The sequence below is a fragment of the Bos grunniens genome, chromosome 15 (assembly GCF_055505025.1).
Source record: "Bos grunniens cultivar Pamir isolate PY7600 chromosome 15, Bosgru_T2T1.0, whole genome shotgun sequence".
Classification (NCBI taxonomy): domain Eukaryota; kingdom Metazoa; phylum Chordata; class Mammalia; order Artiodactyla; family Bovidae; genus Bos; species Bos grunniens.
Window position 1 is genome coordinate 49,240,492 of NC_141179.1, and position 17,294 is coordinate 49,257,785.

Genomic DNA, 17,294 nt, shown 5'->3' on the forward strand with positions numbered 1-17,294 from the left:
GTTTCTCACAATGTGAGAGACTGACACTCTGGTCCTCTAGGTATTTAATTTCCTATAAAATCTGGAGATTTATTTGTGCATTCTACAACCATTTCTCTATTACTGTCATGTGTCTCTTTTCCTCTTATTTGCTAAGAAATATAAGAAGGCTACAAAGTTTATAAATGCAATATAATTAATCACTGTGTCAAATTTGCCATTATGCTGCTATTCTGTAGCATAGTATTTATAATGGCCTAAGATTTTAATAACATTAGATGAATTAATAGAAAGTAAATGATGAAAACAGCAGAAAAAGTGCTGTTGTGGAAAATCAAGCACTTTACTGCTCATGCTTTTTGTGCCTATAACTTCCTGAATGACCCTGAAAATATACTGAAATTTTTAGACTTTATTTTCTCATTACTAACATAAAGACAGAATTTCTCTTTTGTTTTGTTTTTGATAAGAAGAGTAACATATACTTCCTCCATTTTTTTTTTTTTTTAAGAAGACCCAGATGACCAAGAAACAAAATCAAGAACTAGATTTATTGAGTGTCTGGACATTGCAGAACATTAAGCCTTGGGTGTATCTAAATTCATTGAGAGATCCATAATTTGTGAATCTTTCCAGAGGTGGATATTTATAAGAGGACACTCGAGCACATACTAAAAAACAAAAGAAAGAGAAATTTAAAAGAGAAACATTCACTATTTTCCTCCTTTAGTTTCTCACTCTCATCCAGCTAAGATCCACAATCCTATTGACTGCTTTCATGCTCTAATAGCTAATAGCAAACATGATGGCAAGTTGAAAAACATTAGATAGAAAACTTGAGCATTTCCAATAACAAGGACTTTTTGTTTTATCATGTTGTGAAATAATGTTGCTATTCACAAAAAGGTAAACATAAAAGCTTTTCTCACAGTAAATTTTTGGAACAAAATATTTTTACCATAGGGACACGGATCTGCTTGGTCTTTGCACCATAGACAAGTGGATTGAGAAATGGAGGGACTAGCAGATAAGTGCTAGAAAAGAGGATGTGAATGTAAGGAGGGATGTGAGAACCAAATCTATGTGCAAAGAAGGAGAAGAAACCAAGGGAGTAGAACTGGAGGAAGACACAGATGTGAGCGACACAAGTGTTGAATGCTTTCATCCTAGCCTCCTTCTGAGGCAAACGAAAAACTGTGATGAATATCTGTATGTAGGACAACGTGATTAATACAATGTCAAGCCCAGCAACAGTGAAGGCCACAAACAAACCACAGATTTTGTTGACCCTGATATTTTCTGCAGCCAGTTTCACAACAGCCATATGTTCACAGTAGGAATGAGAGATGACTGTTGTATGGTAAAACTGTAATCGAAACTTTATCAGTATTAGGCATGGTGTTACAAGAACGGCAGCCCTGAGTGTTACCATAGCTGCTATTTGAGTGACTAACTGGTGAGAGAAGATGGCAGCATGTCTGAGAGGATAACAGATGGCTACATAGCGGTCCAGGGCCATGGCTAGGAGGATGCCTGATTCTGTGCACTGAAATGCGTGGATGAGCCACATTTGAAGCAAGCAAGAATCAAAATATATCTCTGTTACATGAAACCAGAAGATTCCAAGCATCTTGGGCACAATGCTTGTGCTGAGAGCAATATCTGTGACTCCTAGCATGCCTAGGAAAATATACATGGGCTGATGGAGGCTGTGTTCTGATATGATGATAATCAAAAGCAAGAAATTTCCAATCATAGCGATTAGATACATGGCACAAAATGGAATCCCAATCCAGCACTGCACAGACTCTAGGCCTGGGATCCCTATAAGGGTCAACACAGAAGGCATGAAGATTGTAACGTTGGAAATGGACATAATCCTTGAGTCTCCTGATGCAAACCCAAGTTTCTCATTCAATTCTACTTTCTTTCCATCTTCCTGTTTTTGCCCCAAATCATCATGTTGAGTCTTTCTGATTTATGCAGAAATCTTGGATAATATCATCAGTCTCATTTACATGTAAAGCGTAAAACATAGGTCAACAGAGAGACATCACTGTTTTTAGGAAAGACATCCACAGACACAGTATCACAGTTCTTGTACCACAATAAAATGTTATGTGCAGAGCTGGGCAATGCTTTAAAACCTGAAAAACAACTGAATTGGGAAATAAACTGCTGTGTTGACTATTAGTTCATTCCAGACCTGTGGGCAAAGAAAATAGACTTGTTTATATTGTGTGAAAGTTGCATTTTAATCAGAATTTAATGAATCTCTCCACATTACATAGTTCAGTTAACAGCTTTACTAGTCTGTTTTTCTCTATTGGCTACTTGCTAAGTCACTTCCGTCATGTCCGAGTCTATATGACCACAAGGACTGTACCTACCAGGATCCTCTGTCCATGGGATTCTCCAGGCAAGAATACTGGAGTGTTTTGCCATAACCTCCTCCAGGGGATCTTCCTGACTCAGGGATAGAACCTTCATCTCTTAAGTCCCCTGCATTGGCAGGCGGGTTCTTTACCACTAGGACCACTTGGAAAGCATCTCTTTTTCTAAGTTGTCTCTAAATCAGGCATGGTTGGCTTGGACCAGCAAATACACAATCTCTGATTAATATATTAGAATGAAAAATTCCCTATTAAAGATGATAGAGGTAGAAACTCTTGTCATTCAAAAGCATAATATGTGTATCTACCAATCAATGCACTCTGTCTTTATGTAAGTTTGGTAGTCCTTTATGAGAATGTGAAGGAAGAGTTGAAGGAAAGGTCATTCAAATCCATGTGCACTTAGCAAATTTGGGCAAAAGTTCTTTGTTACATTTTACATTTCTAATAAAACTACTGTTTTTGCTTATATTTATAAAAGCTGAGTTACATAAAATTTATCATGTGCTTAAAAATTAAAGATTTCAAATCAAAGATTAAAAAATTTCTTTTATATGTAGTATAAGATACCTAGAGGAGAGGGAATCTCTAGGACATAAGGGAAACAGCAGCAGCAATGGCAAGAGAACTCATTCTTAATGGCTCAGGGGTGTAGGGCATGGGCAAAAATGTAACTTGACTGAAATACAGGCTGTTTCTTGGGTTTAAAATGTCCGTAATGGCCATTAATATGAGAATTTCCTAATTGAGGCTCATGTATTCTTCATGAAATAGATAATCTGGAATACTTGGGCTTCCCTGGTAACTCAGTTGGTAAAAAAATCCACCTGCAAAGTAGGAAACCTGGATTCGATCCCTGGGTTAGGAAGAGTCCCTGAAGAAGGGAAAGGCTACCCACTCCAGAATTCTGGCCTGAGAATTTCATAGACTGTGTAGTCCATGGGTTCATAAGGAGTCTGACATGACTAAGTGACTTTCACATAGCTGCCATTAATATGAAAATTGCCTAATTGAGGGTCATGGATTCTTCATGAAATAGATAATCTGGAATACTTAATGGTTGCTGTGTAATGGGAGCATGAAAATGGGATTCATGATCTTGTAAGGGGTCACAACAACCAACCAAATAGTACTTGCAGATGTGAATACTGTAAACTATCAATAATACATCACTTAAAGTACATCTCTCTGTTTCAAAAATTTTATATAACTATGCTGTGCTTCTAATAGGGGGTACAGTTCTCAGAGCTTTATGAGATGATGTTCCTGGTTTATAATCTTCAATTTGTTGTTCAGTCACTAAGTTATCCCTGACTCTTTACCATGCCATGAACTGCAGTACACCAGGCTTCCCTGTCCATTATCTCCCAGAGCTTGCTCAAGCTCATGTCCATCAAGTCAGTGATACCATTCAGCCATGTAACCCTCTGTCATCCTCTTCTCCTCCTGCCCTCCATCTTTCCCATCATCAAGGTTTTTTCCAATGAGTCAGTTCTTCCCGTCAGGTGGCCAAAGTACTGAAACTTCAGCTTCAGTATCAGTTCTTTCATTGAATATTCAGGGTTGATTTCCTTTAGGATGGACTGGTTTGATCTCCTTGAAGCCCAAGGGACTCTCAAGAGTCTTCTCCAACATCACAATTAAATGGCATCAATTCTTTGGCCCTCAGCCTTCTTTATGGTCCAACTCTCACACCCATACATGACTACTGGAAAAACCATATCTTTGACTGGATGGACATTTGTTAGCAAAGTGATGTCTCTGTTTTTTAATAAGATGTCTAGGTTTGTCATAAGCTTTCTTCCAAAAAGGCAGTTGTCATTCAATTTCATGGGTGCAGTCACCATCAGCAGTGATCTTGGAGCCCAAGAAAATAAGATCTGTCACTGCTTCAATTGTTTCCCCATCTATTTGCCACGAAGTGATGGGACGAGATGTCATCATCTTCGTTTTTTGAATGTTGAGTTTTAGGCCAATTTTTTACTCTCTTCTTTCACCTTCATCAAGAGGCTCTTTAGGCCCTCTTCACTTTCTGCCATTAAGGTGGTATCATCTGCATATCTGAGGTTATTGATATTTCTCCCAGCAATCTTGATTCTAGCTTGTGCTTCATACAGTTCAGTATTTCACATGATGTACACTGCATGTAAGTTAAAGAAACAAGGTGACAATACACAGAGTTGATGTACTCATTTTCCAATTTTGAACCAGTCCATTGCTCCATCTCTGGCTCTAAATGTTGCTTCTTGGCCAGCATACAGATTTCTCAGGAGGCAGGTAAGGTGGTCTGATATTCTCATCTCTTGAAGAATTTTCCACAGTTTGTTGTGATCCACACAGTCAAAGGCTTTAGCCAAATCAATGAAGCACAGTGGATATTTTTCTGGAATTCTCTTGCTTTTTCCTATGATCCAACAGATGTTGGCAATTTGATCTCTGGTTCCTCTGCCTTTTCTAAATCCAGCTGGTACATGTGGAAGTTTTCACTTATCGTACTGTTCAAGCCTAGCTGAATGATCTTGAGCATTACCTCACTAGTATGTGAAATGAGTACAGCTGTTCAGTAATTTGAACATTTTTTGGCATTGCCGTTCTTTGGGATTGGAATGAAAACTGACCTTTTCCAGTCTTGTGGCTGTTGTGGACAACTCAACAAACAAAAATGTTGTCAGGTTTTCCAAAATTGGGAGCATATTGAGTGCAGCACTTTAATAACATCATCTTTTAGGATTTTAAATAGCTCAGCTGGAATTTCATCACCTCTACTAGGTTTGTTTGTAGTAATGCTTCCTAAGGCACACTCGACTTCACACTGCCGGATTCTAGCTCTAGGTGAATGACCTCACCATTGTGGTTATTTGGGTCATTAAGACATTTTTTTATATTGTTTTTCTGTGTATTCTTGCCATGTCTTCTTAATATCTTCTGCTTCTGTTAGGTCCTTGCCATTTCTGTCCTTTATTGTGCCCATCTTTGCATGAAGTGTTCACTTAGTATCTCTAATTCTCTTGATGATATCTTTACTCTTTCTCAATCCATTGTTTTCCTCTTTCTTTTCATTGTTCTCTTAAGAAAGCTTTCTTATCTTTCCTTGTTATTCTTTAGAACTCTGCATTCAGTTGGTTATATCTTTCTTTTTGTCCTTGTCTTTCATTTCTCTTCTTTTCTTAGCTATTTTAAGGCCTCCTCAGACAACCATTTTGGCTTCTTGCATTTATTTTTCTTGGGATGGTTTTGATCAATGCCTCCTGTCCAATGTTGTGAACCTCTGTCCATAGTTCTTCAGGCACCCTGTCTATGAGATCTAATCCCTTGAATCTATTTGTCACTTTCACTGTATAATCATAAGGGATTTGATTTGGGTCATACCTGAATGGCCTAGTGGTTTTCCCTTACTTTCTTTGAATCTAGGTCTCCTAGGGGATTTTTTTTACCATCTGAGTCACCAAGGAAGACTTTAAGAGATGGAGAGTGAAGAGAGGCAGCTTGTACAGGAGTGGTAACGTGTTAGTCACTCTGTTATATGACTCTTTGTTACCCTATGGACTATAGTTTGTCAGGCGCCTCTATCCAAGTAATTCTCCAGGCAAGAATACTTAAGTGGGTAACCATTCCCTTCCATAGGGGATCTTCCCAACTTAGGGATCAAACCTGGGTCTTCCAAATGGCAGGCAGAATTTTCTCCATCTGAGCCACCAGGGAAGCTCAATGTTCAATTGGGCACAAATAAAATTTTCCACTTCTTAGATTACTTTTTTCATTGACACAACTTTATGAGTCCTGATGATACTCTTCTAGGGCAGGGCTTCCTAAAGAAAAGAAAAAAGTGAAATTACTCAGTCACGTCTGACTCTGTGACCACATGGACTGTAACCTACCAGGTTCCTCTGTCATGGGATTTTCCAGGCAAGAGTAATGGAGTGGGTTGCCATTTCCTTTTCCAAGGGATCTTCCAGACCCAAGGATTGAACCTGGGTCTCCTGCATCACAGGCAGAGCCTTTACTATCTGATCCACCAGGGAAGCCCTGGGTTTGCTAACCTTGGTGCAGTTGACATGTAGTTCAGATCAATTTTTTGTTTTGGGGTAATTTTCTGCATTGTAGAAGGTTTAGCAACATTCTTCTTTTCTAAACATTGGATGTCAGTAGTTTTTTCTTGTGTTGGCAATGAAAAATATATTCAGGTATCACCAAATATCTCCTGGATGTGAAAGGAATAGCACACCACCTCAGTTGCTAAGCATTGTTGTACAGTTTTATGCAGCAGGAAAAAAACAAACAAACAGTTTTTAATGTATAAGAATTGATAGTTTTATGAGTTAATCCAAATGTGCAGAATAAATTGCTTATAAAAGGGAATCACTTTTCAATAGAAATTAACCAGATAAAAGAGATGGAGAAGGGTACTCCAAGATAGTTTGTACAAAAATCACAGAAGCCTGTGAGATATGGTGAGGCTGTATATCAATAAACATTTATCACATATAAATCAGTTCATAAGCAGAAATGACGGTTAATATAAAGGATTGAATATTACATGTGAAGTTAGTATTTTAAACCATTTAATTTTTCATTTGGGGGTTGAAGAATAGGTTTCTGTAGAAGATAAAAAAATATCATCTGCTGGGAAGTTAATTAGTGGCTTGAAAAACGTGGTAGCTAAGTGTAAATGGATCTAGTCACAAACACACTTGTGACAGTGCATAAATATATCGTAAAGTAATGTGATACAGCAAAAGAATAATAAGAATGGAAAATATGCAAAACTCATTGTCTTATGTAGCAGAAATTAGAGGAGATGAGGTTAAAAGTGTGTGGTTTGAGATTTACAGCAATGAATGACAAAAGACAAGCTGAAAGACACTCTGTGTGTTTAGAAACTGGATAAAGATATCTTAAACTCTTGAAATTCATAAGCTTGGGTAAATATACCTCGGTCATTTTATAGCACAAAATCTGAATTATTAGTATTCCTTACAACTCCAATTTTAAATCAACCTAAATCCCACGATCTAAAAGATTTAAGGAATCCAGGACTCTAATCCCATACTCTCTACAATCTCAGGAATATTTCCTCTTGAATGTCTCCACTGATCTCATTCATCCACTGATCTCTGTCTCAAGTACTCCAGTGAATACAGAGGACTCTTTTTGTTTTCTGAAATAGCTTATCATGTTTTAGGAAAGCTCCAGATGACAAATAGATATTCTTTAAAATGAACCTTAAATTGCCTCTTTTTAAAAATTTTAAAGTCTCAAATATATGCTCCAATGATACACATTAGCCATGGGTCATGGCTGTCAATTGTCAAAAATCTGAAGCCACTCAAAGGAATTTAAATCCTGGATGGTCCTACTTAGCTTTGCCTGCCCTGTACTCAGTTATGAAATTTTACATTGTCTAGTTTCTTTATTATAAAGAAATATCATGGATAGAAACAAATTATGATGTGATTGTATTACATGATATAATCCATCTAAATATTTGGAAGGAATCATAAGGTGCATTGATCTGTCAATAAATGCCAGCTATTAATCAATTAATTTATCTTTTTCTCACAAATATCTTGAGATATTAAATGAGTCCTTTATGTGAAAGAGCATTTCTACAGAATTACTTGATGGGTATCTTTTTTCCTGCATCTTTTCCAGTCTGAGCATGTGTAATTTCCTGACCTTTTAACAAACAGGCTTTCCATTCATCTATCAACACAGATATTCTCCAAAAATCTTTCTTTTTTCAAACTTGCTTTACAACTTGTCACCAAGTGTAGCATTAACTGATCCAAAAATGCTGTGAAAAACATGGGACACATCTCCCTAGTGATTGAATACTCAACTACTATAAGACTGTATAGCTTTTTTTAAAATTTTCATCCTGGAACTATATTGGATCACATGGCATACTCATTCTTTTTGAAACCAACCCTTCAGTTTCCCATAATCAGTGCTGAATCTCTATCCACAGTGACTTACCAGGGATCATCTGTGATAATACACAAAGCCATAAAGGAGAAAATGTTCTAACGTTTCAGATGTGAAGAGTGAATGTTTTATACTATAGGATGCACCTGGGGACTGGTTTTCACAAATCTCTAGTGCGTGTTAAATTTCACTGGGGGCAAGGATGGAAAAGAAAGCACACTATCATTCAGAACATACAAGATTTTTTTCTCTAATGGTTGGTTTAGCATCTAAAAATAACTCTCAAACTTTGGTTTTATTTTAGGACTGGGAACCAAAATGAGCCTCTTTTTTAAAATTCCTAAGAAAAGACAGTGCTGAAGACCAGACAAAACAAATCAGTGACACTTATTTACAAAAATAATGGGACAATAAAGGTAAATAAAAACAGCTTGAGATATTCAAACTAGTCAGCATAGACATACTGACAGAGAAATAAAATAATATGTTTTTAATCTAATTCTATATTTCTTATTTAAGGTCACTGACTTATTTAGGGTCCTAATAGGTGCTGACTTTGGAACATTCACCTCAGAGCCTCAGTTAAATTTCTGAGTTTCTTCCATGCAAGAGCTGATTACACAAATCTTTCCAGTATCCAAATTATCTCTCTCCAAGTTGTTCCAGTCATATTCAGAATTATTATGAAAGGATTGTATATATTTTCACAAATTGATATCAACTTCCCAACCTGAAACTGTTATTTATGACAGGTATTTACTAGCTTGAAAGAAGACTTTGTGCCTTCCAATAGGATTTTAAGCTTTAATATTATGAAAGGAATAAACTTTGATTCATTGAAGAATGCAAGAAAGAGGCTAAAAACCCTGGATTACCTGATGACCTGACTTGAAGTCACTCTGGTTTTGTCCTGTGTCATTGGGTCAGACCCCATTCAGTAGTCCTGTTCCCTTTGAATTAAGACTCTCTGACCACATCCTCATATTCAACTGCCATAAACTTATCATCCTCCCAGAGAAAGCAATGGTATAGGATCGAGGGCAGTTATATGAAGGAATCCAGCTCAGCCAGGGTCAGGGTGTGTGTACATCTTTGCATCTGGACACTCAGTGATTCATATCAGCAGATTGAAATCAGCCATAGCTGAGGATTTGTACCAGAAAAAAAAAAAAAACACAAAACCAGTGCACATCATCAAATAAAAAGAAATAAATTTAAATGAAATCTGGGGAATATAAATCTAAAGGGTCTAGACATGCTTATACTTTTTGCGGAATTTTTTGAATAAAGATGGACATCCTTACCAAGCAGAGAGAGAAGAGGACTATAGATAAGATGGCCAGAGATCTGCTTCCTGGTGCAAGAGTAGACTCAGGTACCTGATGCAATAGAATATCATTCAAGTATGAAAGTAAATGAAATTATTATTTATGCTACAACTCAAATGAATCTTGAGAACATTATTCTAAGTCAAAGAAACCAGACTCAAAGGCCAAATATTGTTTCATTTCACTTACATAAGATGTCCAGAGATGAGAAATCACAGACACAGAAAGTCAATTAATGTGTGCCATGAAATGGGGTTGGAGAATGGGGAGTGGCTGCTAAGGGAGATGGAGTATCTTTATTAAGTGTACTGGAATTTGATAGTAGTGATAATTGCACAGGTTTTTGGATATGTCAAAAACCAGAGATTAATACTCTCTAAAGAGTGTGCTATATGGTATAAAAATTATATCTCAATAAATTAAAAAACTTACTTAGTATGGTGTACGCAGACCATACAGGAAAAAAAATATTAGATATATGTTTTTAAATTTAGGATATATCAAATAAATGTGGTCACACGATTTTGTGACAAACAATGCAGCTTAACTCAGGTGTAATTGTTAAACATTCATTCTGCGGAGAAAGTTTATATGGGAATTCTGGCTTTTTATTCAAATTTCTGTAAACCTTAAACTCTCAAAAAGTAAAGGAAATTAATTGAAACTGATTTAATAGTAGAAAAAAAATTTTCATTCCACAAATAGTAAAACATTAAATGATTAAGTTATTTCAGTTTGGAACAACTCTTCCTCCATACGTCTTCATTAGGAAAACATTTAAATTATTCTACTGTGAGAATAGAAATATAGATGGGGAAACAGTGGAAACAGTGTCAGACTTTATATGTTTGGGCTCCAAAACCACTGCAGATGGTGACTGCAGCCATGAAATTAAAAGACGCTTACTCCTTGGAAGGAAAGTTATGACCAACCTAGATAGCATATTCAAAAGCAGAGACATTACTTTGCCAACAAAGATCCATCTAGTCAAGGCTATGGTTTTTCCTGTGGTCATGTATGGATGTGAGAGTTGGACCGTGAAGAAGGCTGAGCGCTGAAGAATTGATGCTTTTGAACTGTGGTGTTGGAGAAGACTCTTGAGAGTCCCTTGGACTGCAAGGAGATCCAACCAGTCCATTCTAAAGGAGATCAGCCCTGGGATTTCTTTGGAAGGAATGATGCTAAAGCTGAAACTCCAGTACTTTGACCACCTCATGTGAAGAGCTGACTCATTGGAAAAGACTCTGATGCTGGGAGGGATTGGGGGCAGGAGGAGAAGGGGATGACAGAGGATGAGATGGATGGATGGCATCACTGACTCGATGGATGTGAGTCTGGGTGAACTCCGGGAGTTGGTGATGGACAGGGAGGCCTGGCATGCTGCGATTCATGGGGTCGCAAAGAGTCAGACACGACTGAGCGACTGGTCGGATCTGATCTGATTGTGAGAATAAATGTTCATTATGAAAAGCTTGGTAGAAGTTTTTGTGCATTTATTTTCTAAATCTTTCATGCAATATACATTTATTCATATTTAAAATGTAATATGTAAGTGTAAGTCAGGAGTATACAAATAGATTACACATGTGACCTATATGAAAAAAGAAGTTACACACAGAAAAAATGAAGAGATGCTGTGATGCATGCTATGAGTGCTATTAGGAGATGTAGAGAAAAAAAAATAAGGAAAATGGCTAAATTTCTTAGAGGAAACATTTAACTAAATTCTAAATGTAGGATAGAAATCAGCTAGGCAAAAAATACATGTTTGCATGCAAAATATCAGGAATAAGATACAGATGCATCAAGTACTTTATGCTGAAAATATAATGCTGTTTAAATGAAAACTGCCAGCAAATGAAAGATGAAAAACCTAGTATTTTATTTTTCATAAGATCATATGTAAGACTAAAAAAAAAGAATAGATAGTGACTAATGGAGAGAAGATAAATTATTTGAGGATACTTTAGAGATACATACTAAGATCAGATGATTGGTTAGGTGTACAATGTCAAAGGTACACCTTTGGTACAATTGTTGCTACAATGTTGGTACATTGTTGGTACAGTGCCAACATCAAAGATAAATGATGCTTCTTGATTGGTTGACTGAGTGAATAATGGCAGCCATTGCTAAATTGAGATATTTAAAGAACAGTGCTTAATACAAACACATCTTACATTGATGTACAGAATTTGTCAAGAGTATTGTAAGAAGCTTCCTTATACAATTTACCCAGATTTATATATATATATTTTTTACATTTTTCTCAATTTTGCTTTACCACTGAACAATTCAATAGTTATATGGATAGATATATGATAGTTAGACAACTTTTATGAAGTGTTTATGAGGAAGGAAAGTTATGACCAACCTAGATAGCATATTGAAAACAGAGACATTACTTTGCCAACAAAGGTCCGTCTAGTCAAGGCTATGGTTTTTCCTGTGGTCATGTATGGATGTGAGAGTTGGACTGTGAAGAAGACTGAGTGCTGAAGAACTGATGCTTTTGAACTGTGGTGTTGGAGAAGACTCTTGAGAGTCCCTTGGACTGCAAGGAGGTCCAACCAGTCCATTCTAAAGGAGATCAGTCCTGGGTGTTCTTTGAAAGAATGATGCTAAAGCTGAAACTCCAGTACTTTGGCCACCTCATGCGAAAAGTTGACTCATTGGAAAAGACTCTGATGCTGGGAGGGATTGGGGGCAAGAGGAGAAGGGGACGACAGAGGATGAGATGGCTGGATGGCATCACTGACTCCATGGACGTGAGTCTCAGTGAACTCCGGGAGTTGGTGATGGACAGGGAGGCCTGGCGTACTGCGATTCATGGGGTCGCAAAGAGTCAGACACGACTGAGTGACTGAACTGAACTGAACTGATGAGTAAATTTGAGACATAGTGTTCCTTTGCTCCTAAATATTTAAATGTGCTTTCCTAGGAAAAAATAGTCTACTGCCTAACTGTAGTATTATAGACAGTATCAGGACATTTAGCACTGAAGTAATATTGTAACCTAAGTATTAGTCCATATCTGAGGTTAAAAATAGTTCAAAGACCTATATGTATATTTTTCTTCCCTGAAATTCAATTCAGGATTATATAATGCATTTTATATTCATGTCTCCTTAGACTTCTTCAACCTACAGCAATTCCTCAGACTTTTTGCCTTTGTCCTTTGTTTTGTTTCATTTTTGAGGATTCACTTACTTTATATTTTAAACTTTATATTAAAGTCTAATATAAGTACAGAAATTATACTTTGTACAGCTTACATGGTTTTATGCAAAGGAGACATAAATGTGTAACAACCCAACTGAGGTTTAGAACATTATTTTCACCAAGAAGCTCCTTCCTGAATTGGTCATTACATCACCATTTCTGCAAGAAAAGGAAAGGACTTATGTTCAGTATTTACTCTTTTATGTTTCTTAATTTCTTTACCCAGATACAGTACACGAATCTATGTCACATAGCTGTCATGCCAGATTATGAAAACTGACTTATGATGGCAAATTAAGAACAATAAAAATTACATAGAAAACTAAAGAATTTCAATAACATAGATTTTTGTAGTTTTATTTTGTTTTGAAATTTTGTTACCATGCACAAAGAGAAAAGCTTGGTTGCATTATTCATAGCAAATTTTATGAACAGAATATTTTTACCATATGCATAAGAATGTGCTTAATCTTTGCACCATAGACAAGTAGATTGAGAAATGGAGGGAACACCAAGTAAATGCTAGAAATGAGGATGTGGATGTAAGGTGAGATATGAGAACCAAACCTATGTCAAGGAAGGAGAAGAAGGCAGGGAGGTAGAGTTGGAAGAAGACATCAATATGAGCGATGCAAGTATTGTATGCTTTCAACCTTGCCTCCCTCTGGGTCGAAAGAATAAGCTGTGATAAATATACACAGGACAGGGGGCGGGACCCTCGCGGCTTTCCGTCCAATTCTCGAGCCTCTGGGCGTGAGGGAAGCAGGCGGGTGCTGCTGGGGGCTGCCTCGGAGTTGGTGAAGCGCAGAGCGGGGTGGGGACTACTTGGCTGGCAGAGTTTGCTCTCCCTCCCTCTCTACCCTAACATTTTGGGGGTGGGGAGAAGAATTATTAAAAAAAAAAATATATATATATATATATACACAGGACAATGTAATGAATGTAAGGCCAAACCCTGCACAGTGAAGTTCAGTTCATTCGCTCAGTCATGTCCGACTCTTTGCGACCCCATGAACTGCAGCATGCCAGGCTTCCCTGTCCATCACCAGGTCCCGGAGTTTACCCAAACTCATGTCCATTGAATCGGTGATGCCATCCAACCATCTCATCCTCTGTTGTCCCCTTCTCCTCCTGCCTTCAATCTTTACCAACATCAGGGTCTTTTCAAATGAGTCAGCTCTTCGCATCAGGTGGCCACATATTGGAGTTTCAGCTTCAACATCAGTCCTTCCAATGAACACTCAGGACTGATTTCCTTTAGGATGACTGGTTGGATCTCATTGCCATCCAAGGGACTCTCAAGAGTCTTCTCCAACACCACAATTCAAAAGCATCAATTCTTCGGCGCTCAGCTTTCTTTAGAGTCCAACTCTCACATCCATACATGACCGCTGGAAAAACCATAGCTTTGTTGGTAAAGTAATGTCTCTGCTTTAGAATATGCTATCTAGGTTGCTCATAACTTTCCTTCCAAGGAGTAAGTGTCTTTTAATTTCATGGCTGCAATCACCATCTTCAGTAATTTTGGAGCCCAGAAAAATAAAGTTTGACACTGTTTCCACTGTTTCCCCATCTATTTGCCATAAAGTGTTGGGACCAGATGCCATGATTTTAGTTTTCTGAATGTTGAGCTTTAAGCCAACTTTTTTTCACTCTCCTCTTTCACTTTCATCAAAAGACTCTTTAGTTCTTCTTCACTTTCTGCCATAAGGGTGATGTCATCTGCATATCTGAGGTTTTTTTGATATTTCTCCCAGCAATCTTGATTCTGGCTTGTGCTTCCTCCAGCCCAGCATTTCTCATGAGGTACTCTGCATATAAGTTAAATAAGCAGGGTGACAATATCCAGCCTTGGCGTACTCCTTTTCCTATTTGAAACCAGTCTGTTGTTCCATGTCCAGTTCTAATTGTTGCTTCCTGACCTGCATACAGGTTTTTCAAGAGGCAGGTCAGGTGGTCTGGTATTCCTATCTCTTTCAGAATTTTCCACAGTTTATTGTGGTCCACACAGTCAAAGGCTTTGGCATGGTCAGTAAAGCAGAAGTAGATGTTTTTGGAACTCTCTTGCAACAGTGAAAGCCAAAAACAAACCATAGATTCTGTTGACCCAGAAATTTCCTGCAATCAGTTTCACAATGGCCATATGCTCACATTAGGGGTGGGAGATGACTCTTGTATGGTAAGATTATAACTAGAACTTTATAAATATTAGGCACCAGATTATTTCAGGTGGCGCTAGTGGTAAAGAACCTGCTTGCCAATGTAGGAGATGTAAAAGAAGCAGGTTCAGTCCCTTGGTTGGGAAGATCCCCTGGAGGAGGAAATGGCAACCCACTTCAGTACTCTTGCCTGGATAATCCCATGGACAGAGGAGCCCATCAGGCTACAGTCCATAGGGTCTCAGAGATGGACACAACTGAAGCGACTTAGCACACATGCAGACACAAGAATGGTAGCCTGGAGTGGTACCACAGCCTTGATTTGGGGTAACCAAAGGATGGGTGAAGATGGCGATATGTCTCAGTGGATGGCGACTTAGTGGTCCAGGGCCATGGCAAGCAGGAAACCCACCTCTATGCACTGAAATGTGTGAATAAGCACTTTTGAGGCAATCAGGAATCAAAATAAATCTGTTACATGAAACCAGAAGATTCCAAGCATCTTGGGCACAATGCTGGTACAAAGGGCAATATCTGTGACTCCTAGCATGCCTAGGAAAATGTTCATGGCCTCATGGAAACTGTGTTCTGATTTGATAATGATAAACAGCAGGAAATTTCTAATCATAGGAATGAGATACATGACACAGAATGGAGTTCCAATCCAGCACTGCACAGACTCTAGGCCTGGGATCCCTATTAGGGTCAACACAGAAGACATGAAGACTGTGATGTTGGAAATGGACATAGTGTCCTTGGGTCTTCTGATGCAAATAAATGTTTTTCAGTTAAAGCTACTCCTTCTTTTTCTACCTTTTATTTTCACCCAAAGTCAACATATTGAGTCCTGATTTTATAGAAATCTGAGATCATATCATCCATCTCATTTACATATCTAAAGTATTAAAGAAAGATCCAAAGATGTACATCACTCTTTTTAAGAAAGATATCCCATAAGTAGAAATCCACAGTTCTTGTACCACAGTAAAATCTTTTATACAATATTTTAAAACCAGCAAAACAACTAAGGTAGAAAATAAACTTCTGACTTGACTGTTTTAATTTCATACCTTTGGACCAAAAAATAGACAACAATTTTTCTTGAAAATTTTATTTTAATCAAAGTTTGATGAATTTCTCCACATTCTACTTAATTGCTTTGCTACTGTTTTTTGTCAGTTGTCTCTAAATCAGAAAGAGTTGGTTTGGACCAGCAGATACTCAGACTTCTGACCAATATATGAGAGTGAAAAGTTTACTATGAAAGAGAATAGAGATAGAAGTACTTGTGACCCAAAGTTATATATATATATATATATATATATATATATATATATATATATCCATCTATCAAACTATACTATCTGTCCCTATGTAAGACAGAATATTCTTCAGGAGAATGTGAAGGAAGTGTTTAAAATAAAGGTTATTGAAATCCATAAAGATTTAGTGAATTTGGTAAAGTTATCTCTTTGGTAAAGTCTTCATCCCCTTTCTTCTCTTCCTCATCTTCCTCACAGAGCTCTGCTAGGGAAAATGCTTCTTTGAGTTGCTCCAATTCAAGTTTCAGAAGACTTTACCAAAGAGATAACAGAGCTATTTTCCCAGCTGCATGTCTCCTCCAAACCAGAGAAACTTGCCAGGGCAAGAAATACAGCCTATGAGTGGATCAGGACATCTCTGGCCAAACCGTTGAAAGAGAAGGAAGAAGGAGAAAAACAGTTGGAAGCAGAAAACACTGAACAGATCAATAACAAATCAATAGAGGATATCCATTCGCATTTGCAATCCGAAGCCTAGCAGAACTGACTGCCTGCTCAATTGAACTTTTTCACAAAACAGCGGCTCTGGTTCTACATGGCCGGAAACAGGAAGTAACAACCATAGAAAGGAGCAGAGCCCTTTGCCAGATGACAGTTTTGTTGTGTAAAGAATCGTCCTGTCTGTCTAAAGAGTTCACCACCTGCCTAACAACTGCTGGGGTTAAGGAAAAGGCTGACGTCCTTAATCCATTAATCACTGCAGTATTTCTAGAGGCATCAAACAGTGCTTCCTACATTCAGGATGCCTTTCAGCTACTTTTACCTGTATTGGAGATCTCTTTTATTGAGAACAAGACTGAATTACCAGAGGCATGAGCTTCATGTCCAGAGGCCTTTGTCCGAACATTGAGGAACAGAGAAGATTCTACCTGAGACTTGTGATGGCTGAGAAATGCCACTCACTTCTGGGTAGCCCTGCAGAAGTGAGGGAGAAAGGTTATTTTGGTATATAAAAATGCTGGCAGG

General features: G+C 37.8%; 1 protein-coding gene and 1 pseudogene across 1 annotated transcript; both read right to left on the reverse strand.

The window, feature by feature from the left end:
• Positions 1-904: 904 nt before the first annotated feature.
• LOC147358014 (olfactory receptor 52A1-like) lies at positions 905-1,897 on the reverse strand. The gene has a single exon (XM_086342022.1). The coding sequence runs from the start codon at positions 1,853-1,855 to the stop codon at positions 905-907; it is 951 nt and encodes a 316-aa protein (XP_086198148.1). The 5' UTR covers positions 1,856-1,897.
• An 11,375-nt stretch (positions 1,898-13,272) lies between these two features.
• LOC147358015 (olfactory receptor 52A1-like) lies at positions 13,273-15,754 on the reverse strand (annotated as a pseudogene).
• Positions 15,755-17,294: the final 1,540 nt, after the last annotated feature.